At 41.8% G+C, this 27307-nt stretch overlaps 1 protein-coding gene across 3 annotated transcripts in view; it reads left to right on the forward strand.

The window, feature by feature from the left end:
- The window catches only part of rbms3 (RNA binding motif, single stranded interacting protein), a 345383-nt gene that overhangs the window by 69174 nt on the left and 248902 nt on the right, over nt 1-27307 (forward strand). For all 3 annotated transcript variants that reach the window (XM_074613699.1, XM_074613700.1, XM_074613706.1), the window contains exon 3: nt 3169-3360. In XM_074613699.1, the coding sequence (XP_074469800.1) occupies nt 3169-3360 (192 nt within the window). The remainder of the gene's footprint in view (nt 1-3168; nt 3361-27307) is intronic.

Genomic DNA, 27307 nt, shown 5'->3' on the forward strand with positions numbered 1-27307 from the left:
TCCCCCTCGGAGGAGGAAAAGCCTTGTGTAACCAGATCCGATTGGCCCTTATATAAAATGGAGAAATATGGGCAGAGTGTAGCTCTCTGACGAGCCGCTGAAAGTCTGTGACATGAATCTGAGTCCGGGGACCAATCGTGCATTCCAGTGGAGGAATGTGGAGACCCTTTGGATCTCAGCCTCGTGTTAAAACACGGCTCGGCCCCTGTGATATGAAGGGAGGATATCTTGTCACTCATGAAGCATAGCAACCCAGCCTTAACACGTTTTCATCAGTGGCTCCGTTATCTCATATAACTTATAAGCATGAAACGTATTTAAAATGTATCTCTCCCTTGAGATCTTTAACAAAACACCTGGGCATAGATGCGTTAGTTCTAAACGCCTCCTCTTTGGCTGAATAATCCTCATTTATAAGGCCAGTGGAGGTTGTTGCATGGCCCGGGGGCAGCACTTAAACTCTGTGAACTGGTGAATACTTGCGTTAAAGCAGCGGCTGTGGCCGTGCAGCTTAATGTACCATATTCATGGCTGTTCCTTCCCTCCTGGCTTTTACAGTGGCTGTACTATAGTGCGAGAATAATGTCTCTATAGCACTCAATAACTTGCATCAGTGAGGCATAGCTCTAAATGCTGATGTGTTGTTAGTACGATATATTCTGCCCACACACAGTTCTCAAATGTTGACCCGATGACTAAATTTGTCATTTAAGGCCTGGGAGAAAATAACAACTCAGTGTGTCTGATGTATCTGACAAAAGCAGGAAAAAATAAACTTTTTTCTTGCAACTGAAGTTTCCATTTTTTGAGGCTGGTGATTCAAAATCAGTGCTTCACATATTTGTCTATTTTGTCCCAGTATACCTACGGTTTTATTACACCAGTGGGCCTCTTTCAAGCTCCTCTATGCACTCTCTGCAGCACTGTATAAATGCATTTATCCTGCTTTGGGGGAAACGGCCTCCTCCTGTTTCATATTAACATGAACCCTAAACCTGTCGTTATATATTGTATGTATTACTGAACTTTGGCTTACGTTTTCCCCCTCCGGTCCTTTCGTGATGAAGAAAATACGAGACTGGCAAGCTTTCTGAGCACAGCTGTGAGTCTATATATTGCAGCCAGCGCTCCCCTCTCTGTATCCCCTGTGTGGGATGGCCTCTGACCTCAGTGGAAATCCAACAGGGGCTAAAGGGGACTGTTAATGCTCACTAGTGATGTACAGCTGCGTTTCATCGAGGCGGTTTGTCTTTGCTCTGCGCACCATATGCAAATGTAAATCAAATCACGGCAAAATGGTCTTTAGATTGCATCATATTTCATGTTTTTATCCGAAGGAGTGTAATCTGAATCAGGAAGATCAGAGCAGCATACATAATCTAAATACTAACATATGTATTGTTAGATAAAAATAATAATTTTTATATATTTTTTTTTAAGATCTTTGTTTAATACACTAATTGTGTTGAACACCGGTAACTAAAGAGGATTTTACTAAATAACTTTGAATTGTTTTGTATGCAGTATGATAAAGTAAAAAGTGTTTTCTAGAGTGCACAGTGGGCAACCTCTGGGCCTGAAAAGTGAAGCCAATACAGAAGTGCCCTAAACCTGCATTCTTTCTAATAGCCAGCAGGGGGCTGATTGTATAGAAGTCTATGAGAAAATGACTCTACTTCTCACTTGATTTATTACCTCAGTAAACATTGTATACATGAGTTTATGGTCTCAATCGCTAGTTTCAAGTCTTCTTCAATACAGCATGATGTTCATTTATTAGATTATGGTCCCATTTAGAGTCAAATAGACCATAAAGCAGGGGATGCTTTAGGGCGAGGCTACATTGTGATTGACAGGTCGCTACCACGGCGTTGTCTGGTCTGGGAGTTTTTGTTTTTATCTTAAAACTTTAACCCTTTCACAGTGTGCTCAGTTCATGAAATTTAATTGTAACATTTTGGTCACCAAAAAATGTCTTATTCAGCGTTCGGTTGTGCTTAGCTCTACCCTCTCGTGTCACTTCTGGTTGCAAAAACCAAGATGGTGACGGCCAGAATGCCGAACTCGAGGCTTCAAAACGGCAGTCCACAAACCAATGGGTGACGTTATGGTGCCTATGTCCACTTCTTATATACAGTATATGTGAGCGCTTCATGTATATGCATCTGTGTATACGCAGACCACTGATTCTAATATGAATAGAAGCGTATGTGGGTGTCAACTCTCAGGGTGAAAGTCTGCTGCTGTCTGCATCTTTATTGAAGTATGAACAAAGCTTAAAAAACATCCGTGTTCAGTTTTGTGACAATGCTTATGATATAAGAGAATCAACCGATAAAACACCACTTTATCCTTCAGTTGTCTGATAAATCATTTTTTTGAGATACTTGGTTTTCTTTGGACAGCAGTGTACTTCTCTGTGATTGACAAACACTATGAACCTAATACAGTAATACCTGCTGTTTGGAGACTTAATACAGGTTTAAACAAACTCTAATTGGCACTGCTAACCAGAGTTTTCAAATACTATAGTATTTGCCCTGTTCTTGTTAAAATGCCACGGATCAGCATTTGTGTGTCCTGTATTTTTTTCTGTGCTCCAGTGGCCATGACAGCCCAGGTAACCCATCTCAGAGCTCCATAAGCCAGCCTGTCAGCAGATTCAGCCCTGTGTTTCCTGGACCCTGTTGATACCCAATACATACAGTGGGAGAACCCATTGCCAGCCTGTAATCCAAGCATCTTATCAAACCAATCAGCACTTTTCTAGCAAGAACACATCTCGACCGTGACAGAGGGGATTTCACAACATCTGGCGCTCGGAGAGAGAGAGGAAGGGAGGGAGAAAATGAGTGAAAAGAAAGTGTGAGAACAATCTTGATGCTCTGGTATGGAGATTTTAGATCAACACCGCGTCCCGCTTTCTCTTTCGATCCAGGTCAACGAGCGGGCAGTCAGTTGTCAGTGCTTGCCTGCTGCATAGTGGAGGCTGCTCGCAGCAGTTACGCTATTGATGTTCTTGAACGGTAACATTTGTCACTCCCTCACAGTTCCTCTCTTCTTCTCTTTCTCTCACCCACACTAACCTCTTTCCTTTCCCCTTTTCCCCCAACCTCCTGTTTCCCATTTCCCTTCCCCATGTTGTTCCCATCCTTTCTCCCCCACCAGCCCAGCGCAGCGGTGAGAGGTTACCACAGCAGTAAGGCAGCAGCCACTGGTAGCAGTGGTGGTCAAGGGGCCTGGAGCGGCCCCACCTACCCCCGTACAAATCTGCACTACCTGTCCCACCACCAGCAACACCCGCATCACTACCCTCAGTCCTCGCACACAAGCTACGCCTACTGCCCGGCCCCTACAGCTGTGAGTACAGCAGATTACTTCTTTCTCCTTTTCATTTGATGTCTCTCTGTCTTTTTGTTGCTCTCGTATCTTATGCACATCGCAATTACATACATAGTCAATGCAAAGAGGCGAATAGACACAAAGCATGCGAATGACGCATGAGTCTATCACCTGTCGTCACTGACGTCCTGAAAAATATTGTAACCGTCTGTGGGCATCCAGAGCTACGATACGAGACTGGACAAAACTCTGTGTATAAATGTATGTGTATAAACCACAGACTCTCTATGGCATAAACAATAATGTTGCTTCTGTATTTATGCCTAGATGACGTCTTGTTGAGTGTTGATGGAGCAGCTACAATGTTAGCATAGTCTTATCACTGATCGATCCGAACTCCATTCAGAAAACAAACATTTTAAAAGTTGTTTGCTTATCGTCTTGCTGACAGATGTGACAAAGCATGAATTCCGATTTTTTACAAATCGGAATCATCATGCAGTTCATTCGGCATCCTTTTGTTCCGTTTATTGCAATTTAATCACAGAAAAAAACTGTTTATTTTGGGTTCATACTGCTGTAGTAAACAATCTTAATTCAGATGGCGTGTGGCTTGCTAGATACAGTGAATACAGCTCAGTGAAATTCACCAAAATTCACAACGATGTAATGATAACATATCTGGGACTTCCACAACATGTACAAAGCCGCAATAGTGGTTGAAACGTTGTTGGTATCTTCATGGAGGTAAGCCCTTCCTCCTCTCCGGCGCGTCTAGCACGAGTGAACACAAATGATTCTGTGGTCAAAACTCGTGCGAGTAACGCAAGGCGAAAATTTGCTTTGCAGCATTATAGAGTACTTCTCTGCTCTCTCTCTGTCTTGCTTCTTATTTCTAATCACTCTCTCCCCGGTGTCCATTAGTGGCCGTTACTATCAGAGAAGCTCTCATGCACACAGCAAATTCCCTTTCTCCATCTCCCTCCTTCCTCGATCCCGTCCCTTTAATCTTTCCCCCTCTTTCCCACACTCTTTCCTCTCAAGCCCTCGTTGCGTTCCCCTCACTATTTCTTCCTCCCTCCTTCCCCCTACTTTATCTCTTCCTTTTACCCCCTCTCTCTCTCTTCTCTGCAACTTAATTTGTTTTTCTATCATCCATCCTCTGCATCGACAGTGCAATGAGAGACTAATTGAGGTAGAGACACTTTTGGACGGCTTCCCTTGTCATTATCCTTGGAATTAATTGCTGTTCTGCAATCCATTTGATTTGACTTTATTGGTGCGATCTGGTTCTCTAATGCAACGTTCGGGGTGTGACTGGAACTCAGGCTCGAGCCAAATTGAGGAATTTTATTATCGCCGTGTTGCTGTCACAGAGCTGGAAACAAAGATTTGGCAGCTTTTTATTCCTCTGTATTTCTTCCTCTAATAAATGCATTTACAAGGCTTCACGCCAAATCTTTATCTCGCTCTCTTATATTTCCATTACGACACTCTGATATTCTCTCATCTTACATACGCACCGCTTAAATTCCCAGGCGCCTATTTGCCAACATGTTGAGACTCCTCTGAAGCGCTTGCATGCAAAGAATGAAGAAATTGGATTTAGATGTGATAATCATCACTGTACGTTGGCTCCTGGTCGCACACAGCATTCCTTTTATGCTATTCCTGTGATATCAAGGTACGCCTTCATTCAGGCCTCGGCTCTTTTTAGCAAGCAGGAAGGAAATTATCTTTTGAGTGCTCGAGCTGTTTTGTGTCACTAGCGAACTCCACCATTCACGACTGTCATCGCTTCTGCCAGCACCACCTACGGCAAAGAGGAGCAGGGGTGTTTTTAAACGGTGTTGTGCACAAACAGGAAGCAACAGCAGAGGACATTCCACAAGACAGACATAAACGCTGTGGCTGTGGTCCCAGTTGCGGCAGGGCTCCGTCACACATGTTTTTGGGAAAACATCGTGGTCCTTTCTTCTTCACTGCCACACCCCCGGGAAGCGCAGTCATCGCCGTCAACATCCGCACACGGGACCGCGGAGTGTCTGAAATTTTAGACCCAACTTGGCTGTTTTTTCTAAAAGCTGAAGCCACCTTTGTCCTCCTTTGACTATTTTTGTGCATTGCAAAACAATTTATCCATTGACTAAAAATACTCAGCAGTAGTCTCACCAGACATACTGTACAGTATCTGTGTTCAATAACGCTGAGTATTCAACCTTAGTATTTATAACCTCAATATTGACTGAAAAGTGTCCTCAGATATTTGGTTTATTATGCTACACTCACATGGCATACTCTTTTCACTGCAATGTACTGTACATTCAAAAGGCTTGCCGGGTTAGTCAATGTTACAGGTGTTACACGTTGTTCAGGCACACACACCGATTATATTACTTGCCCACCGCCCCCTGTTGTTGTTATGCTTTTTTTAACAGAAATAAAACCCATTTAGTTAATTTTGGCGAATCAGCGCCGTATTATCAATACATAGTCGGATGACAGACGCTATAAACTGAAAGTGAAAGTGTCTGCTCCATACAGTCTCTCAGCACAGAGTAGCAGGACCCCGATTTCACACACGGGACGAGAGAGAGAGTTGGTGGAGGTTTTAGCTGGTCCACCTTAACAGTCCACCTTAAGTGAGCAAAGGCCCGACCAGAGAGACCAGACACACAGCCATCCAATGTTAAAGATCAAAGTCAGCACTCTGCATATATTGAGCATCATCTTTTCTTGAAAAATATCCGGTGTAATCGGTAACACCGGTGTTGACTTTATTAACCGGTGGGAAAATCTCCTCATTGCGACATCCCTAATATTCCATGCACCGTTTTGATTATGGCAGTTTACTTTTGTGTGAGACATTCCAGGAAATACTCATCCGGTGCGTCACAAAGCCAGCTGACAAGAGTTTGATAGTGTAAAAATAATCCTGGAATGGATTTGAAACAGACAAACTCGCAAATTCACAACAGACACACCTCTCTCTTGTGTCTTTTATTTTCTATCTTCACTTTGTTGTCCTGTGGGCTGTTGGTAGGCCACACTTCCCACACAGTACCCGTTTATCCGGTCTTAGTTACAGATCACTACGGGGTCATCAAACGCTCGCCCTCATCTTGACCCTCCACCCTCGAACCGTAGTGGACGCCGCTGGCTTTAACTGACCTGTTTTCATGGGACAGCGGGGATGCTTGTTTTCTTTTCAGCAGTTTTCATTTCGTCCCTGCAGAAAGCAATTTCTCCCCCACTATCAAGCCTTCGTCCCGGGCTGTTACGAGTCCACATTTTAGCCTCGAGGAGGATTCCCAGCGCCTGGAGATGGCTAATCCAGACACTAACAGTAAACACAGGCATGGCTCCAGCTTTTGAGTCTGCCTCTTGCATTTTTATAGCTCCTCATATGCAACACATACTGTATATGGAGCAGCAATCCCCCACAATTCACAATCTAATGCAGACTCGCCTCTTTCTCTTTCTCTCAAACACCCTCACCCTCTATGTCATTGTTTTTATTGCCTCCCTAAAATGCTATTGTAATTTCAGGCATATTAGATGCAAAGAATGCCCGACAGAAAGGGAAGAAAAACAGAACTGATAGCTCAGCATGTGTCTGTCCTCTCGGCTGAGGGAGGTGAGTAAATAAAGGAAGAAAGAAAAGCAAGCGAGGATCCAGCCGAGATCAAGAAGCTTTGCCTCCAGTGGGTTTGTAATTACAATGGAAGCGGATACATTTCCACTCTTAATATGGTGGGATGAAGATCCCTCAGGGGGGGAAGGTGGTATGACAAAACAGCAGCGGAGAAAGTCATGTAGAAGTCAGGAGCTGTGACTAGAAAGAGAGTCAAAGCGAGAGAGATTGTGTTGTTTCCAGTGAATATGCAATGCTAACTCCTACAAGACTTTTATATACTACGAATTTTTCCGTTGCCAAATGCATTTTTGTGGAAACATAATTGCTGCCTGGATTATATTCAGTGGCAGAGCTGTTTTCCAGTCCAGGAAGTGTGACATCCTCACACTGCACAGAAGTCACAGAGAGGTAGTCGAGGTGGATGGTTGGTGGTGCGAAGCACAAACCTGACCCGCCAGATGGTTTGTTACACAGAACCATCTGAGAAGCCGTCATTGGAAACCGTTTGGAAAAGTGCAGGCACTTTCAGAAAATACTTGGCAGGTGATTGGATGAACCATCTGTCAGTCAAAATCTTGCCGAAGCCAGTCAGGAGAAGAGAGAAAACATCGCTTTCAGTATCGTTCTTTGCTCTTCTTTCAAAGAAGAAATACTCTCCAGTTCTGATATAACTGATGCTATTGCAGCATCTAACCTCTTTACAAGCCACCATTGTTAGAATGCACAGATGCCTCTCCGTACACGCCTAAGCAGCGCCCATAGCTGCCAGTAGCTCCTCACAGGATGCTGATTGGTCCGTGCCCTGGCTTGCCAGAGACAATCGCAGTACTTGAAGCCTGACAAGATGGATTTTCGGTGTGATATGTGATCCCGCGGTTCTCACGTGATCTCGTGACATCGCGAGCTGCCGTGCAAGTTAAGCAAAGCACAGGACTTTGACTGGGGTACTTAAACACTTGGTTTTGATTATACATTGAAAAAGTCAACATCCTTAAAGTCAGTGATGAATTTTTGGCCAATCTTGTGTCGCAGCTGTCACACATTGTAAGTCGTTGCATGCTGTCATTAGCATTTAGGTCAAAGCACTGCTGTGCCTCACAGGATGTATTTATCTTCTTCTGATTGTTATTATGATTTTTTAGTTTTTTGTTTATTGTATTCAATAATCTGTTCTTTGGCTTATTTGATTTTTTTACTGAAAGAGTGAAAGAATGTAGGTTTGACACAGAGATTTAGACAGCAAAAACATGAGAGACACAAATAGAGGAGTAGAGCGATACAAGAAGGCAGACAGGCTGAGAGAGGAGACAGGAAGATGCAGAGACAGTCCTGTGGTGACTACAGGGTGCCAAGCGCCTCACCTCAAATCACTATTACTATTAACAGCTAAACAGGTTAGATAACGGCTGCGGTGAGTGGACCAGCTTTCAGGTACTTTACTGTAATAAAACCTGACAAACTAATGATTGCACTTGGTGTTATTGGATTCTTTACTTAAAGCCACATGGGCTGCAAAGACTCCTATTGCCTGGACTGTGACTAAGCCGCACATTATAGATTTTCTGGTCTATGGAGAATTGATCTCAAGCACAATGGCAAAGAAAAGGAAACATTCCGTGTAGGTACTTTCCACTAATTGGTGTGACAGAGCCCATTTATGGCCGACGGCAATAATGGAGTGAACATACAATGTCAGGTAAAGTGTTGCCATTGGAAATTGAGTTTCCACTTCCTGCTCGTGGAGTGCTGTTCTTGAGATATTTGATACGCAGCTTCTAGCTTTTGAGAAATGTTCTTAGACAAGCCTCTTACCTGTTGTGACTCTCCCATGTGTGTGACTGCAAAAAGCAGTGAGACATGTTGAAAAAGCGCGTGTGTTCTCAGTCAACTTTAGTTGCTTATATAGACCCATTTTTCTCTCTGACCTCTTAGCTGTTTCATTTCTGATGGTATGCTTCCTCATTCAACAGATTATCTCCAATTCCCAAGATTGCTTCAATCATCTTGGTCTCCACAGTCCAGACATTACTCATGTTTGTGATTTATTATTTTACATGATGGGCGTGCTTGGGAATCATGGTCTTGCATTTGTCCTGGCTTAATAGCCATATTGGACTACTTAACTGTACTGGTGCAGTGCTTGTTCAGGACGTGGCCGTTGAGGAGCATGTTACCATTCAGTAGTGGCTGATTGGCTCCTGGAATTGCTGCTTGCAGCGCTGTCAGGGGGCGTGCCCGTTCGGAGGAACGTGTTCTCGTTCGGAACTGGTTGATTGGCTCCCGGTATTGCTGCTTGCAGCATTGTCGGAGGCGGTGCCTGTTCAGTAGAGCACGTGGCCATTCGTAACGGCCCCCGGAGGTGCTTCTTGCAGCGTTGTCGAGGAATCACTCATCGCTCGTTGACTCCAGGGAAGTGAAGAAGAGTTCGGTTGAAACTTTAGTATATCCAGCATCCAGCAGCAAAACTGAACTGCAGTCAATGAGCCGCGACGACATGCTCAACTCAGTCCACAGCCCTGTTAAGCCCCTCCCCCGCTGCTGCAAAGAGCGCCGTTCGCTTGTTTATTCAAAGTTTATTCATACTGAAAATTGCACTAAATTTGACACATCACTCCCTTGGGTCCCCTTCAAGTGTGAAATAGATGGGATGAACGGTTCTTGAGATATGCGAAGGACACACAGACAGACAGAGATTCCTTGTTTTATAGTTAGATACAACTGGGAGAAACTGCATTACCAGCGTCCATGTAGTTTACTTATAACCAAGTTAGTCAGAGCTCATGCAGATGTGAGTGTGTGTCTGTGTCAGAGAGTGCTAGAGCTGAAATACTTTGGTCTTCTTGTTGTGACAAGATATATGAGGAAAAACTGGGGATGAATAGTGAACTCAAGGGCCAGCCCGCATTGCGTCTATGTGCTGCTGCAGAGTTCATCTCTCTTCATAACATACAGATAGACACACACACACCTACACACGTGCTGCAGAGGACAATACTAGCTTTTCTCTCCTTTAGGATTACAAATACTCCACTGCTGGGGAATCGGTGCAAGAACTGTTTGCCGTCCGACTGTTTCCAAATGTTATCCTTCCATATGGGGGATTCTCATCTTATCAGGCATAGATAACGAGACACATTTTTCCCCCTAATGAAAACATTTGAGTGGGTTATCACTCCTTTATCTGAGGACATGGACATCCCCGCGAACCCTTCAATTTAATCTGGAGGTGTCGCCCGAGCAAACTCAGGTTTTTACCTCATTAGACTTGCCGAGCACACACTGGCCAATCATTCAGTCAATACAAACCTGCTAGTAGGGATTCGTTGCACATCTTCTGATTCACAAGGTCGGAAAACTCGGAGAAGAGACAGAATGGGACATTGCAAGAGTGTTAGAAAATAAGTGATAATCAGAGAGGGATGAATAGATAGAAGTAACAAACAAGACAGAACGTATTATTATCAAATCCCTGATTCCACAATACTGCTCTGTGTAATACAAGCAATCAAAACTAGGATTTATCTATAACATACATATTCTTGTCAGATACAAACACAAAATGGTCCCATTATTGACCCATATGTGACCAAAGACTATATTTAGTATGATAAGGGATTCTGATTTGGTATGGACATAATTTGGGCAAGTATTTAACTATGGAGAATGGAACCTGCCAAAATCAAAACTAAATCAATAACTAAATAAATGACTCGATAAGTAAGTATAAAGAAAAGAATACAGAAATAAATCATTTTGGGGAAAATAAATAAGGGTTGAAATGCAATGGGAAAATTGTGCAGAAATAAATAAATGCATAAATACATGAATAAATACATATGTTTAAAAATAAATAAAAAGTAAATGCAAAAATAAATAATAAATATAAAAATAAATAAATCATGACTAAATAAAAGAAACTTAAACAGAAGAGTAAATACATTTGGGAATTAATGCAAAGATAAATAAATAAAGCAAATTAAAACAGAAATATCAATTTATGTCACAATTAATCAATTAATTAACATTTATTTTAAATATTATTTTTTCTACATTTAATGGCATATTTATTTATTTATTTATAAAGTCATTTATTTATTGATTGATTTATTTTCTGCAGGTTCTGTCCTCCATATATATATATAACAGTACAACTTTGAACTTTATAGATCACTTGAAAAAATCAAATATTTATTGATTTTGAAAAGGTCTTCACATTTGTGCTTGAGGCAAGCTCAGAGGAAATTAAAGAAGTTCAGTTGCGGGCACAAATGGGTTAAATATATTTCCCAATCCTCACATATTCATCAGGTGTAGGTGCGACCAACTCACCTTTTCATCTGTCTCTCTTTGTGGGGGCCCGGGTTCTGGCACAACCCTTGGTGTTGTGATTAGCTTAATTAGCCATAACTCACAAACACCCATTTATACTGGCTGACAGATGACACAGTCATTTAGCTGAATGAATGGCCTGCCTGCTGGCAGCCGTTGAGGGCGCGTCCGCTGGCTGATGGCCTGCACGAGGCGGTTGAGTCGAGGCTTGTTATCTGTGGATCACCCTGGAAAAGCAGAATGGTCAGACCACTGAGAGAGAAGACGCAAGTAAGGTGAAACTGAAGGGAAGAAGAGAGTGAGGTACTGCTGATTTAGACGTGCAGTAGTGTAACCATCATAAAAGCCCCAGTTTGTCTTTTTTTGATGCATTCTTCAAATAAATATTCCGTCCAATAGAAAAGTAGATGAAAAGGTGAATTCCCGATAGCAGAGGCAGCAGATGCCGATGTGCACTGTACATGTGTGGTGCGGCTGGAGGGAGCCTTGTAATGGAGTACATTAGCTAACATTTTAGAGTCTGAGTCTCTTTCATCAGCCCTTGAATGAAGAACATTGCTCATTCCCCAAATACTGCAATGATTCATCTTTGCCATGAGCTAGAATGGGCTTTGTCTCAGTAATTAATTTAGCTCTCGGGACAGCAGTTGGAATGAGTCGTGTCTTCAAGGCCTAATTAAAAGAAAATTGTCAAACATATTCTAGGTCACACGGCTCAGAATCTCCAACCATTTAGGAGGGGGATTTTTTAGGCACCGCCACCTCCTCATCCTTTGTGGGCCATTTTGCTCGCTGATAGAGAGCGGGCTATAGAGTGAAAAACAAATGTTTTTTTATTTGCTTTGTTGATTTCTTCAGGCACCACTTGAAAATTGAGACACTTGATGTTTTGTTTATCGCCGGCTGCTTGAGTCAATAACTCAATCTGCTTATGGCTTTGTGCTCTGCGCGTCTTTGTCTCTGTCTGAGGACGGTTTATTTGAAAGACATTCCATGATTCCTTTTTTGTGCGAATAGCCACACAATTAACTTCCTATCCGACTAGAATGTAACCGTGCGTGAATACCTTGGGTTTAGGATCACTTTCTCTAAAATAACAGTGGCTGGAAACGCACATATTGGCACCACATTCATCATAACATATCAGCTGGAGCACGTTTTATTGAACCAGTCAGACGGACAGACTGACAGACAGGAAGTGTCTATCTTATCTGTCCTCATAATGAGAATCAATGACTTTAGTTACAGGCACAGAATGGCTCTCACAGTACACACACGCACACACACACACACACACACACACACACACACACACACACAGGTTCTGAACAATTAAGCGCGAGCTGTCGGGCTTAGTGCCTGGGTCCATTGTAAGCGCTCTAAACCTGTTAGACTGTGACAGACCATTAAAAGGCTGCCAAGGCTTCCTTAATTTGCTTCAACAGTGCACACTGAGGCAGAGTGACTGAGTGCCGTGAGTGTGTCTCTGTGGTACGACGAATGTGCATTTACTTCTTATGACAGTCCTTAGCTCACACACCCCCGCCCCTTTCAATTCCTCTCCTGCGACCGTCCCCGCCGCCTCCACAGCAACAATTACACACACACACACACACACACACACACACACACACACACACACACACACACACACACACACACACACACACACACAGTATCAACACCATCAAGTAGCTGCAATATATCCACCTCCATTTTTATTTTCTGGAATTACCGTATAATGGAAAATTTCTGTTTATTTAGGCAAATGCATCAAACCATTAAAACTCCTGCCAACGCTAATGCATTTTCTGAGTTATTTTCTGTAAATTATTTGGAGCATAAAGTGAACAACAGTTATTATCTTTGCATTATAAGGCACTGCTGCAGTAAATCGAAGCCTGTATCCCCAAAGCTTCAGTTTATACATAGTTAAAGGAACAGTGTGTAGCATTTAGGGGGATCTATTGGCAGAAATGGAATATAATATTAATAAGTATGTTTTCTTTTGTGTATAATCACCTGAAAATATGAATTTGTGTTGCCTTAGAATGACCCGTTGATATCTACATACGGAGCGGGTCCTCTTCACGGAGCTGGCCGCCATGTTTCTACAGTAGCTCAGAACAGACAAACCAAACACTGACAGTTTTAAAGCTAGAGTGAATCATATGAAACTACAAAAACCTAAGGAATCCATTGGTACCAACCATGTCATACTAGGTTGTCAGCAAGGAGGCTAAATAACGCTCCAAACTTGTACTAAATTTTGGCGAGAACATTTTCAAAGGAGTCCCCTTGACCTCTGACCTCAAGATATGTGAATGAAAATGGGTTCTATGGGTACCCACGAGTCTCCCCTTTACAGACATGCACACTTTATCATAAACTCAAACTCAGACAGGTGCTGACTTGACTATGACTTGCCCACAACTGCATGTGATTGCCATGTTATGATGTGAGCATATTTTCTCCAGTACCTGTGAGGGTTTCAGGACAATATCTGTCATTGTTTTGTGTTGCTATTTGATTTCCAATAATAAATATATACATATATTTGCATAAAGCAAGCATATTCGCACATTCCCATGTTGATTAGAGTAGTAAATACTTGACAAATCTCCCTTTAAGGTATATTTTGAACAGATACAGAATGTGTTAAAAATAAAAAAATAAAATTAATATACAAGAAACACAGAAACAAAGACGATCACACTTTTTTACTAACAGGTGTATTTTCCAGCCTTTGCTGTGTTTTATTCAAATAAATGACTAGTTTCCACAGAAACAGGTCCAGGTTGTAAAAAAAACCCAGTCCTGTTAAATACTATTGCAGCTGACTGGATTCTAACCAAATGAACACGGTCATCATGACAAAGCACTTTGTTTACCAGTGCACCGATCTGGTTCATAGGGGAAACAGTGCGTGTGTTTGACACTTCTGAATGAATGCGTCTTGGGCGGATGTTTCACCTAGCAGGCATTTCCTGTCGTGACCAGAGCTTGGCGTTCACCACCATTAGGAATTAAAGGCCCGGGCCACAGGATCCCGAGAGCCAGACCACAGGAATATCCAGAATCTCACAGAGCCTCCAAGCCTCAGCATGTTTCATTTCCTATTTCACAAGAGCGGGCGGTCCATGCAAATTCCTGGCTGCGGTATGCCACCAGTCTTCATTTAAGCAGCGGTTCGTGGTTGATATTAGATGTTGTACACAATGGTAGATGTTAGAAGGCGGATTAGGAAGGGTGCTGGCAGATCTCGCAGGGATTTAAAGGGGTGTCGTCTCTTGTTCACATCATGCGGACTGTCATATTTTCCATGTCATCGACGGCTTAGTGCCGTTTCTTGGCCGTGTTTAACGGCGAATTCGGAGCGTCTTATCTGTGAAATCGCTCTTCAGAAAATCCGTTTGCACCTGTTACTTTCTGTTCAGGTGATTAGTCAATGACAGGACAAGGCAGAGGAACATAAATCACACATCCTGAGCTGTAGATGTGACCTTAATTCATAATGTTTTACCCCGACCATGCCCTGGTTTTCAGCTACATGTACAGACACGCACACACGCACTGATATCCGTGCACAGATGGGTTTTCATATATGGCTGCCTGGGGCTGCAGTATTGGCTTTAAAAACAGCCATAACATCTGTAAAGCATTATGGCTGATTATACTGGCCCTTCAGCGCAATCATGCAATACGGGCATGAGCGATGGCTGAACATGAACCGTATGGGAAAGAAAGAGATGATGAGGCCTCTGCTCTTCTGATGAAGGAACACACCCAAACACATTCATTTAGCAAAATCAGATTGTATTATTTATATACAAATATACTGGGACCTTACATTCATTCCTTAACCCACAACTCTAGCCTTAAAAGATCCTTGAAAACAACAACTTGGATCTTACATTCTGGGTCCATTTTGGTCTTCGTTACTTTTCATCTCATAAGCGAGATGAATCTTGTGAGTGGATCTCACTGCTTAAATTATCTTATCTCTAGAAGGCTATGATATGAAAAATAATTAGAATTTTAGGTGGAATCAAATGCTTCTTTCCAGGCTTACTAAGTTGCGGCGGCACAGGCAGTAATTCATTGTTAAAGAAGAAGTACAATTCCTTTAAATGATGCTAACCACCATTAGTCCACTTAGCTTTCAATGCACTCTGCAGACTCGAGTGTAAGTGTTTGTAGCTGTTACATTTTCTTTGTATGACAACAAAAGCTACCCTATGCTTCTGTTCTTTGGAACCTCGAAATGAGGTGACGGTATTACCACAACTGTGACGTACAAAGCCTTATTTAATTGATTATCTTATAGTTAGGGCTGTCAATCGATTAGAATATTTAATTCTGATTAATCGCATGACTGTCCATAGTTAATCATGATTAATTGCAAATTAATCACACATTTTTTATGTATTCAAAATGTACAAGAGTCTGTCTGTCAGCAACAAACACTTATTACATCATTTATCATAATTTCCATTCAGTCAGGTGAGCGTCGGGTTTGCTATCAGTTACATCATTTCAATTTCCCCTGAAACATTTAGACTAATAATTAATTTCCAGGGTTCAAAATACACTTTAATCATATTCTGGGTTATTAAATAAGTAACACATAATCAGAATATCAATAAATACAGATGCAGATAATGAATAAATAATATGAATGCATTCTGCCAGTAGAAATGGTTCCTGTGCGTCTAAGCAGGACACAGTAGCAAACCACAACAAATGACAGTTAACCACTTCCTTCCTGCTATCATCATCATATCAAGGATCCAGCAAAATGTGTTTCTGTTGTGTCATGATGCATTGCAGAATCACCATAAAACTTTAGTCTGGTCTCTCAAACAATACACCACTTTTTTTTTTGCCTATGTGTATGAATTAAAAAAGGCAGAATGGCTGAATACATGGTTCTGTTACTGTGTCAGGTTTTGCCGCTGAGCTAAGCTGCGGGGGTATTTTTGATTTATTTAACAGCGTCGTTGTTTTTGAAAGTTCCACTGTGTGTTGTTTTGGCAGCAAAAAACGCAGCGCTTGAACAAGTCTCATTGTTGGAGGAGAAGAGCTTGATGGTTCACTTCTCTGTCGGCTCCGTCAAGCCACATACAGAGACGCATAAAGCGAAGGCACACGTTATTGCACACTTTGTTACCGCTATCAAATAGGAGTTTATTAGGACCACAAAGAGTCTGGGCTACACTATTGATAAGTGTGAAAACATGTCAGCTGTTCCTTCACCAGTGTGTTTTTGATATTGTTACATCCTTTGGTATCACTCTTCGCTCTAACTCCATCACACTCCCTCTAACAGTAAACAACTATTTGTTGTGTGAAAGGTAAAACTGCGTACAACACTCTCCCTCCACTCTCCCTCCACCCGTCCTCTCCCAGCAGTCGGCGCTGGGTTCGTGAAAGGTGGAAGGTGGAAGGTTTGTTGGAGCCGCTTTGCTCCATTTACTTGGTGCACTTTGATGACTTCAGTACTACTAATTATACAGGCGCCGCCAAGGAGGCAATCTCAAAGTGCATCACCCTGAAAGTCTTACACACTGATATCTAAATGTTACCCAGTGGAGTTGCACCATAATGTGAATGTTCTTAATCATCTACTATATGCTTTCTAGTACCTCAGCGCCATCTGGCAGTATTACTCCATACAAATCCCATGATGATGTTCCACAGAATGCACTGCTTGTCAGAGATATGCCACCCATTTCGAGTTTCACTATAATATGCAGTATGTAAAGCTTAAAGTTACTTAGCTTATGGAGACGTATACAGCAGACATTACTGTGACCACTAATTGTGCAACAGTCCTTAGTAATGCATTTGTTCCACCATTTAAAGTTAAGTGTGACCTAATTTCTTGTCTGACAATTTAGAGAATCATTGTTTCTTCAAAGAAATATTAAGGCATAGAGACAAGTTTGTTTTAGTATGTACTGATAGTTGAGAGGTGTCTCTGCTTATCAGAGTCAGCTGTGGCGGCTGCTACTAGCCTGTCGCTCAGCAAATTTAGCCAGGCTTCCTGCCCTTTGTCCAAATTTGGCTTCTCAAGGGATCGGCAACTCGCAGGACGGTAAACTAAATTCCAAAACATCACTACAGAAACCAGTGTGTGATATTACACAGCGTTACTCAACGTATCCTCATACAATCTTACGAAGAGTTATCTCGCATTTTTCTACGAATGTCCAGCTACACGTGTCAATTTCTGCTCATTCAATGCGTACAGTCTTTTCAAAATAAACTTTGATCTTCACAGGAAACAACTTAGTTAGGTTTAGGCAACAAAACTACTTGGTTAGGTTTAGGAAACGATTGTGGTTTGGGTTCAAATTAGTAGGCTTAAAATACTTGGTTAGGTTTAGGCAAACACTGTGTCCTCGGCAAAAGTTTGGTGTTTTTTTTTTAACCTCCCATCCACCCCGACCTCCTCGCTACGCAGCATTTGTCGCTCTTTATATATATTTATACTTCCTGGTCCATGATTACGTGGATTATATACGAATTACAATGCTTTACTTAGATAGACTTCGTAGATATAGCTAGGGTGTGTGGGTACAGCTTGCATTACTTAAACGTGCAATAACAAGTTTTTGGCCACTAGGGGGCAGCGGAAACAAGCTGTAAATGCAACACTAACATATTATCACCTTTCAAGTTGATATTGAGAATCTCTTTGCAAACAGTTGCCCATTTATACATCCAGCACATATGGAGCAACATTTGAATTTATTTGGAGTCATTTTTCTGGAAACCAAATCAATGCAAGTCCATAATTCATGCTCCTTTTAGCTCTGTTTTTGTTCTCCTACTCCTGAGGGAAATATCAGGCTCTTTAGCTGCTAAATGCTCCATCATGTTCTCTAGCTAGTCGCTAACTGTGTTTGTCTGCCCTTTGGTGCTACAGTATGAGAGCAGTGAGAGTGAACCAACACAGTAACATAGTGAGCCGGAAAACGAAAACAACGACATGAAAGACGCTGTAAAGCTCCGTAGAACTGAGAGGAACTGAAGTGTCGGGTGATAGTTCATCACCACGAGCAACCTCTTTCACATACAGGCAGTCATGTGATCTGTTGTTGGTTTAACAATATAGATTATTTAAAGGTTAATTATTATTAGGAAGGAACTGTTGCAGCAATTGAATGTGTGAACTATAAATCAGCAGAAGCATATCCCTGTGGGTGGCGAGCCTGGTGGTTGCCTGTGTGTGGGCAGGGTCAGCGGCCTTCACCTTTTCACCGCTTAAACCTCAGAGTGGCAATTACGAACAGAGCAAATCCTCACCGCTTGCCATTCTGCGCCTCTGTGTGTTTTCTGTTATGTCAAAACAAATGCATGAGCAAAATGTCTTGTCTATTAATTCAGTGTTATTTTGTCCTGAAGCTTGTCTCTCCGGCTCCTCTGTTTTCTTTGTCTCCTGGGCTTCATGCTTTGCATGCAGAGGATGAGACACCGGGGGAGGTTAAGAGAGGAGCTGGAATGGAGTTCTGCTCCATTTACCGCCCTGAAATATTCCTCTTAGAACGACACACTCTGTTTTCTCTCTCTCTTTTTACTCTCCGCACTGTTTCTCACTCTGCCCGTTCCCTCCCTCTCACTTCTCATCTCAGTGTGACATGTGGTCATTTCACTTCATTCCAGGATGGCTTAGCAGTGCTTTAAAACATTGCTGCTGTCCTCCCATCCCATCCTGCTCAATTGCAGGCAGCATCGAGCTTCATAGAGGCCCGTACGGATCTGTTCCTGGGAGCTATAACTCTTTTCCCCAATCTCCAATCTATATCTGCTGAGGGCAGATCCCTCAGCACCTTTCTCTATTACTTCACACTTCTACCTGTGTGCCTTTTGCCATGCTTACCACACACACACCGTAAAGTATACAAGCATCTTCTTCATCTATGGTTTATAGATAATAAAATATATTCAGCTATGTATCACGTTTATTTTTAACGATTTTGAAATAGATTTTTTTATGCCAGAATCAATATATTTGCTTCATTTGAGCCTATTTGGAGGTAGAAGGAAGTCACCGCTTCCTAATGTTGTAGTCTGAGTAACGTGACGTCATATTTGTTCCGTATCCGTCAACCAAAATAAACCACAGTTGGCCGCAGCAAGCCGAAACAAGAAAGTAAAAAAAGTTGGAGGGTCCACGTGTATACGACCGCCACCCTCACATTTTAAATCCAAAGTGTTAAACACCACACATGCAGTAAAGTATGGAAACACTTTGGGTTTCACACATTGCCAGGAAAAGCAGAGCTAGACATCACGGCTAAGGCTGAATGCTAACTCTGTCATGGACAGGAAACGTTATCGTATTGCGGTAACGTGCGGTCAAGCCGACCGTCACGCTCATCTCCGTGGTCAAATCGTCCGACGCTACAACTGTAGAGCACCCATATACTGACATTTATGTTAAATGCATTCAAACGGCCCCGATGGAGCTGACCATGGATGTATAAAGAGAACGGAGCTGACGGGTAGAGCTAGAGATGAACTTGGCGAAGTTAGCGGAAGTTTAACATGTGACTACGTCCAGTTTTCAAAATAAGGTGTTAACAGAGGGAACTGTATGTACAAAATACATATATGGAAATAAAATTTATTGGATTACATTCACCAAAAGTATAAAACATTACATGTCCCTTATAAATTGAAAATAAAATACCACTAATTTGTGAGGGAAATGTCTTTGTTCTTTGATTTTAGGGTTGCTGGAAAAAAATAAATAATTCCTGACAATGAGCATCTCTAAATACATACATGCTGAAAATAAAAAAAAATTCCAAAATAAAATCCCTAGAAGTGTATTATCTAACTTTTTCCCATGGTGTCGCAATAAATCTTAATATCAAATCGCAATACTTTTAGAATCGTAATACATACCGAATCGGCACCCAAGTATCGTGATAGTATTGAATCGGGAGATAGTTGTATCGTCCCAGCCATAATGGTTTATGCTTATTTCTTTTGTATAAAACTGTCAAACACTTCTTATTTTCTATGCATAAGCATTCTCCAAAAAAGTAGCACACAGTAGCACACTGACAAGAATGAATGACTTTGCACCTAGATCTATTTAGGGCATTAACACAATGAATAAAACAAAACACACATGATACACTCGGAGTGCTGTGATGAAGCTTTTGATAGGCCTCTTTCCGTTTCCCTGCGATGTGACTCATTTTTTCCTTTTTCCTTCTCCTGTGGGGGTCTGCTGCCTTTCTTCATATCTAAACAATGTGGATTTTGAATATTTCGGCTTTGCATATCCACATGGAAAATATCTATTGTTTAAACTCGCACTCTCTCTGCCATGTGCAGCACTTAATTCCTTATTATGCAGAGATTTTCTTGGCGTCATCTCGTCCTCATCTGCGGGGATGTAGCTGCTGTGCTGTCCCTGGCAGTGGGAGTCTAGCTGGTTCACGGAAGGACGTGGCCGCTGGCTCTCAGTCGCAGTTATATTAGGGTTAGCGTCGGAGCCACACAGGATGTCTGATCTCTGAAATCCGCTGAAGTGATTTCACCTTTTGGTGCCAGAATAACCTTGACCCTCCTGCGATCTCTTGAGTTTCCCTCAGAGATGTTTTGCTTCACTTTTTTTCCCACAGAGAAAAACAGACACACAGAACTGCCACAGCTGTTGACCACCTGACTTTCAAATGTAGTATCACAAACACTAAAGAACAGGCTAAATGCACTTGCACACTCACACACACGTAAAGTAATCCAGCCTGGCTGCAGGCCTCTTTTCCCAGTACGAAATCAACTCTGATCTTTTCTCCGAATCTCGTTAATCAGGAAATGAGTCGGTCGGCGGGACTTGTATATACATTACACATTTGGAATCGAGATCTAGTAAGCGTACGCAATTTACTCTTTTAGGTCTATTGCCTGTCCCTCGTTGGGTGTAGTAAGAGTTGCTGTGAGTCATCTTTACTCATGCACGCCTGGTCTCATGTTTCCTCCCCATTAGGCCTGCATCGCTCTCCTCTGTGTTGTGATAGAAGCTAATGACTCACTGGAAATCTGCCTGGTGTTTATCAAATGTCTCAGCGCAGGGCCGGTGGTCTGGAATCAGTCCGCCCTTTTTACAATATAGTGTAGTGGTATTAGATAAACAGCCGAAACCAGGTGACGCGACCATCGTATATAAAGAAATCAAAATAAAGAGAAGCTCTCTGCAATCATATCTCGACTGCATCGCTCTGCTCTTGCGCTGTGAAAAATATACTCTCAGAGGGGGAATGTGTTGAATTACCTCGGGCTGTCATCCGTAAGTGCACTGATAAAAGTGCATTAAGAAACTGCATGTGTCAGAGATGTGGTGAACTTAAACACATAATGTTAACATATCTCCTCTCAGAGTTTAGGAACGGGGCGGAAGGAGGATGTTTTAGCAAGTACATCATATGTCTGAGTAAGCTCGACTATTTACAAGCACACAAATAAGCTTAATTTCCAGCTTTCTGATTGGAGACTGACACCATGGCTGCGTTCCAAATCACATACTTTTCTTTGTACTTCTAGTACGCACTGCGGCTGCCCTTACAAATACGTACTTTTGCATGTATTCATACAATTGGGACATACTACTACGTCATAACATTGCGCCTTGAACTTTGACCCTCTTGTGCATATATCCGTTGTAGTCCGTCTATGAGCTGTCATCAGGCTGTCATCTGTCTGTGTCGATGCGACTTATCTTCCGCTGCGCAGAGGATTCTGGGTCGGAGTAGCCAGAGAAGCATCCTGGCTTGTAGAATTTGAGTAATGTTGTGGGATTATTCCTTATTTCCTGGGCTATTTTGGGATTTATACATTATTATTACATACTAACTGTATATATGAAAAATAAAAAACCTGTAAAAGCCTAATTGATACATGGACGTCAAGTATCGACCTTCTATTATATAAACTAACCTCTTAACAATCCGCCGGCACGTCAGCCGCTATTCTGTCTTTAGAGGGTGTCGCGGACTCAGTCTTAAAACTAGAGTTGTATACTGGTATCACATGAAACTAGAAAACCTAAGCAATCCACTGGTATCATCCATGTCATACTAGCTTGTTGGGGAAAATGCTAAATAACTCTCCAAATTTACACAAAATTTTGGCGAGGAAAAACTGGCATGGCCATTTTCAAAGGGGTTCCTTGACCTCTGACCTCAAGATATGTAAATGAAAACTCTAAAATGACCAGAGTGAAAACTGTATCATATTAGATAAAACAGATGTTGACAAACTGCATAATTTGCAGTTGAAAAAAGGTAATAAATCATAACATATCTTATTGCAATACTGTGCATATTACTGTACTGTACTGTACAATACGATCGTATCGGGACTTAAGTATATAATGATAATATGTATTGTGAGGCCTCTGGTGATTCCGACCCCTAATAGGGACATACTATTTCTGGCATACTAAATAGCTCTGTAGTACGGGTATTGGAAAGCACCATATGATTTAAATTCTTAATACTTTTTTTTTGCACATGTAATTTGTCTTTGTGACTATGAAAATCAATTGTAATCTAATTGGCTTGCTCATTTCAGATCACATAATCAAATAAGTTCTGGCACCATGGGAATGAACAGCCAGAAACAGTATGAAGACAAATTGAAACTCATTTGGCTCTCCAGAGGTTAGCCACCCTCTTTGTCTTTCTGTGGTTTGTGCTTCTTTTCTTTTCAGTTGTAGTAAAACTGCCAAAATCTGTGGTTTTCTTGCCGACCTCATACTCTTATTTGAAGTTATTAAATTATCTTTCTTTTTTTTTTTTTACACTTGATCTGGAATCTGGCATTAATGTCTCTCAGCATGCCTTCAAATTTCGCTAAATTAGATTTTGCTTTAATGAGAAAAATAACTTTCTTTTTATAGCGATGCCACAGTTTCACACAAACTTCATCATCTGCACTAAGTGATCTTCTGTGGTACGACGAACGCTGGTATTCAAGCAACATCTGTTTATCAGGCTGTTCCTAATTGGAGCGATCATCAACATTCTGTTGTGTTTTCTCAGATTATTGTAAACTATAATCAGAGGATCTCGGCTGTAATCCGCAACACGAGCGCGAGTCGAAGACGCTTTGTCATAGTTGGACCGTTAAGATAGTTCGTCTTTCACTTTATCATGAGCAAAAAGCCCCGGGGGAAAGCTGGTTAGTCATGCTACATCAGTGGGTTTGCATAAAACATGTAAGATGATCTTTTTGTGTTTGGGTATCTCCCGGTAGAACCACTGCCAAAGGCAAAAGGGTTTTTCCAAGAATACCAGGCCTTTCTGTTCTTCAATTCCACTTGCCTCCATTCTTCCCTCCGCCCTCCTCCTCACCCCTCCCCTGGCGCTGGGCCAGCCTTTCCTCGAATTCCACGCATCTGGTCATTTCTGGGAAACACCCGTGACAGGACTGTCCAGCAATCCACAGAAAACAAAGCCTCTTAGTTTCTGCAGCAGCTTGAAGAAGTCAAGAAGTGTCCATCGAGAGGAGGGGGTCAGGCACTGGGGCAAAGTAGTCTTGGACTTTCTAGGAATTCCTCTCGGATGGGAACATGTTGTAGTTCTTTTCTCACTGTTTTGTTGTTTAGAAGACAACACATCATTCAGCTTTTTTATGATCTTGCATTTAAACTATGTCTCAGTCCCTCTTCACTCGTTCTTTCTCCATTCTTCAATAGAGAGTCAAGACATTAGGAGAGTAACTGTTGTTGTCAGAGCAGTCGATGAACAAAAGGGCATCTCCATGGATGTTAATATAATTGAAATATCTCACAAAAGAATCAGGCTTTTACTGCCGTGCTAATTTGCCAAGTAGGAATTTGACTGATGTGGTTAAATAAAGGCTAAATAGAAGAAAAAAAAATCTCCTCACACGAACGGCTCTGACCAGAGGCCACACTGTGATCACGCTGCTGTGGTTTTCTTTTGCTAGTCTCTTCGAGGGGGATTTCACTTACTTAACACCTTCAGGGGCATGATACACCCTCAGCTGTCTTGCTCCTTTCTCTATTTTAGAGTCCCGCGAATGACTCACTCACGGCTCTCAATTTAGAAAAGCGAATCAACGAGCATCAAAGAGAGACCTCGGAGCAGAGGAGCAGCAGATGGCGTTGGCTTTGTTTTTCTGAAAAATGTTTGACAAGACCCGGCCTGCAAAGTATTAGCGAATACTTCTTGGTGTGGGTTTTTAAAATATTTAAAACGGCAGAGAGGCACAGTTTGAGCTTCGTCTCGACAAATCAGCTTGTAAATCAGATCCGTTCGCGCTCACTGGGAAGAACTCTGAATGCACTTTGAAATAGTCTGTTCTGGGTGGCAAGTCCCAATCTACAAGAGTCTACAAAGTAGGTTGAAACAAATAGAAATCTGTGTAGAAATAACTTCAAACCTGCTTCTCTGATGTTCTGTTCTCAATCCTACGGTATGCCTCAAATGACTATAGATGTTGCATCAGTATTAATAAAACAAGAACACAGAGATACTCACTCTCTTTCCATGAAATATTTGGCTGCATATCAACCTCCCTGTGACGTCAGGCCCGGGTGATTCAGACCAGAGCGCTTCCATCACCACCCGAGCAAAACACACACACTTCCAGTCTTCAAGGCCGAATGAGACACAGTGCCGACATTTATTTACACACAGCGCGCATTACGGCTCTCCGGTCACATCGCTGGAAATTGCCTCTATAAACTAAACCTTTTTGCCGACTCATGGGTCGAGGCTGAAAGTTCACGTCAGCCGGCTCTCAGGGTAGTTTCTAGTGTTGTCTGCAGGGCCACAGGTCAAGTTCTTTAGTTTCAAGAGTCAAGTCTCAATTCCCGGCTCTTAATTCTTAATGGTTGGATCGATGAATATTTATGGGTTAGCTGAGCAATGTGTGCGTAATGGCACTCTCCTGTGTTTCCATTCTGCGTGGACTAATTTGAATTAAGGAAACGTTAGGCAGGGTGCAGTCATCAATAGTAGCAAAGGGTTCATAGTTTCAAAAATATTCTTGATTTGTTTTATTACAAATATGAGTTTGGGTTAGCTGCAACTAAGGATTATTTTGATTATAGGTTAATCTGATGATTATTTACTGTATCATTCAATTAATCATTTAAAAAAATGACTGAAAATACTAAGAAATGCCTGCTTTCTTTTTTCTTTTTTTTTTACCAACAAACCAAAACACAAAGACATTTAGTTATCATATATACAGCCCGGTCACACAAAACGCTTGTGAATGACAGGATACTACGCAAGGCAAAAGCATGTTATAAGAAAGTCCTTCTTGCTTTAGGCGTGTAATTTTTAACCACATGTAGTCTGTACTTACTGCAGTGTAGTGAAGTAGAATGTAGAAATAGCAGTAGTAGTAAGGAATAGACTGGTACCAACCATGTCATACTAGTTTGTCAGGAAGGAGCTTAAATAACGCTCAAAACTTGCACTACATTTTGGCGAGGAAAAACCGTCATGGCCATTTTCAAAAGGCTCCCTTAATTTCTGACCTCAAGATATGTGAATGAAAATGGGTTCTATGGGTACCCACGAGTCTCCCCTTTACAGACATGCCCACTTTATGATAATCACATGCAGTTTGGGGAAAGTCATAGTCAAATCAGCACACTGACACACTGACAGCTGTTGTTGTCTGTTAGAATTTGTTATGATTTGTGCATACTTTTTAATGCTTATGAGTGTTTCTGAATCAAATTTGACATTGCTTTGTGTTGCTAATTGATTTCCAATAATAAATATAAAAACACATTTGCTTAAAACAAGTATATTTACCCACTCCCATGTTGATAAGAGTATTAAATACTTGACAAATCTCCCTTTAAGGTACATTTTGAACGGACGAACAATCATGCGATTAATCGCGATTCAATATTTTCATTGATTGACAGCCCTAACTAAAACACAAAGACATTTAGTTATTATCTATGACAAGGAAAAGCATTAAATTCTCACTGTTCATTGTATTACTCTGATGGACTCATTTGCCTTCTTTGCTCCATTTGTCCCCACTTTCTATTGGTAGAGGCATCATTTGGAAACATGGCTTTTGGTCACACGTGGACAGAATCTGGGTGAAAATCTCTTTAAGCTGACCTATTACTCCGTTCTACTCCTTTAATCTCAGTATTTTTAAGTGAAAACAGAAAATGATGAGCTTTATCTATGAAATACAGAGATGACTTTACGCGGTCGTCCAGTGGACACGCGGCGTTATAAAGACATATGAATCTTTTCTGCCTCTGTGCCTCCTTCAGGTTCCGTCTCCCAATGTGTCTTATCTTCTTCTCTCTCGGTATCTCTCTTTCTATTACTCTCTCCATTGGCCTTTGTCCGTCTCACTGTCTTTGTTCTCTATTTTCTGCCTTTCCCCAGATGCTGACCGTTTATGTGTCTAGTTGATCCAGAGGCTGTTAATCTGGTAATCCGCAATCGATATCAGCCTCATCTCTTCCCTACAAATAAAAGTGGCCTATATCTGATAATTATATTTCCCTCTCTATATCTGTAGAAGGCTGGCCTTTCCCTCCCAGCTTTGTTTTGGTACCTGGGATTCTTCTCCTAGTATTGATTGGGTCTGTCCACATGCACCGGGCCCTTCTAGACACATAACTCTCATAAAAAGATGTGGCGTTTGCTCTACTTTCTGTGTCTAGATTGTGAAAACTATGGAGCCCCTAAGGGGACATGAGGAGAAAAAAATAGTTTTGCGTTCTCTCGCAAAACTTTTTCATTTAGGGTCCCTATGACAGCTAGTAGTAGCATGGAAAATAGCAATAATTGGGACACTGAATTTGATGAACTTGCTGTTTATCAGACCACAAATGAGACAAGAATTAGCCAGCGTTCGCATCCCACGCTCCTTCTGCGTCACTCCTCGCCACTAAGAGACTAACTACTTTGCCGGGAGGAAAGCGGACAGCAGCTCCGGCAGAGACGGACCTTCAGTGAGCGG

This window comes from Sebastes fasciatus, chromosome 17, assembly GCF_043250625.1.
Source record: "Sebastes fasciatus isolate fSebFas1 chromosome 17, fSebFas1.pri, whole genome shotgun sequence".
Classification (NCBI taxonomy): Eukaryota; Metazoa; Chordata; class Actinopteri; order Perciformes; family Sebastidae; genus Sebastes; species Sebastes fasciatus.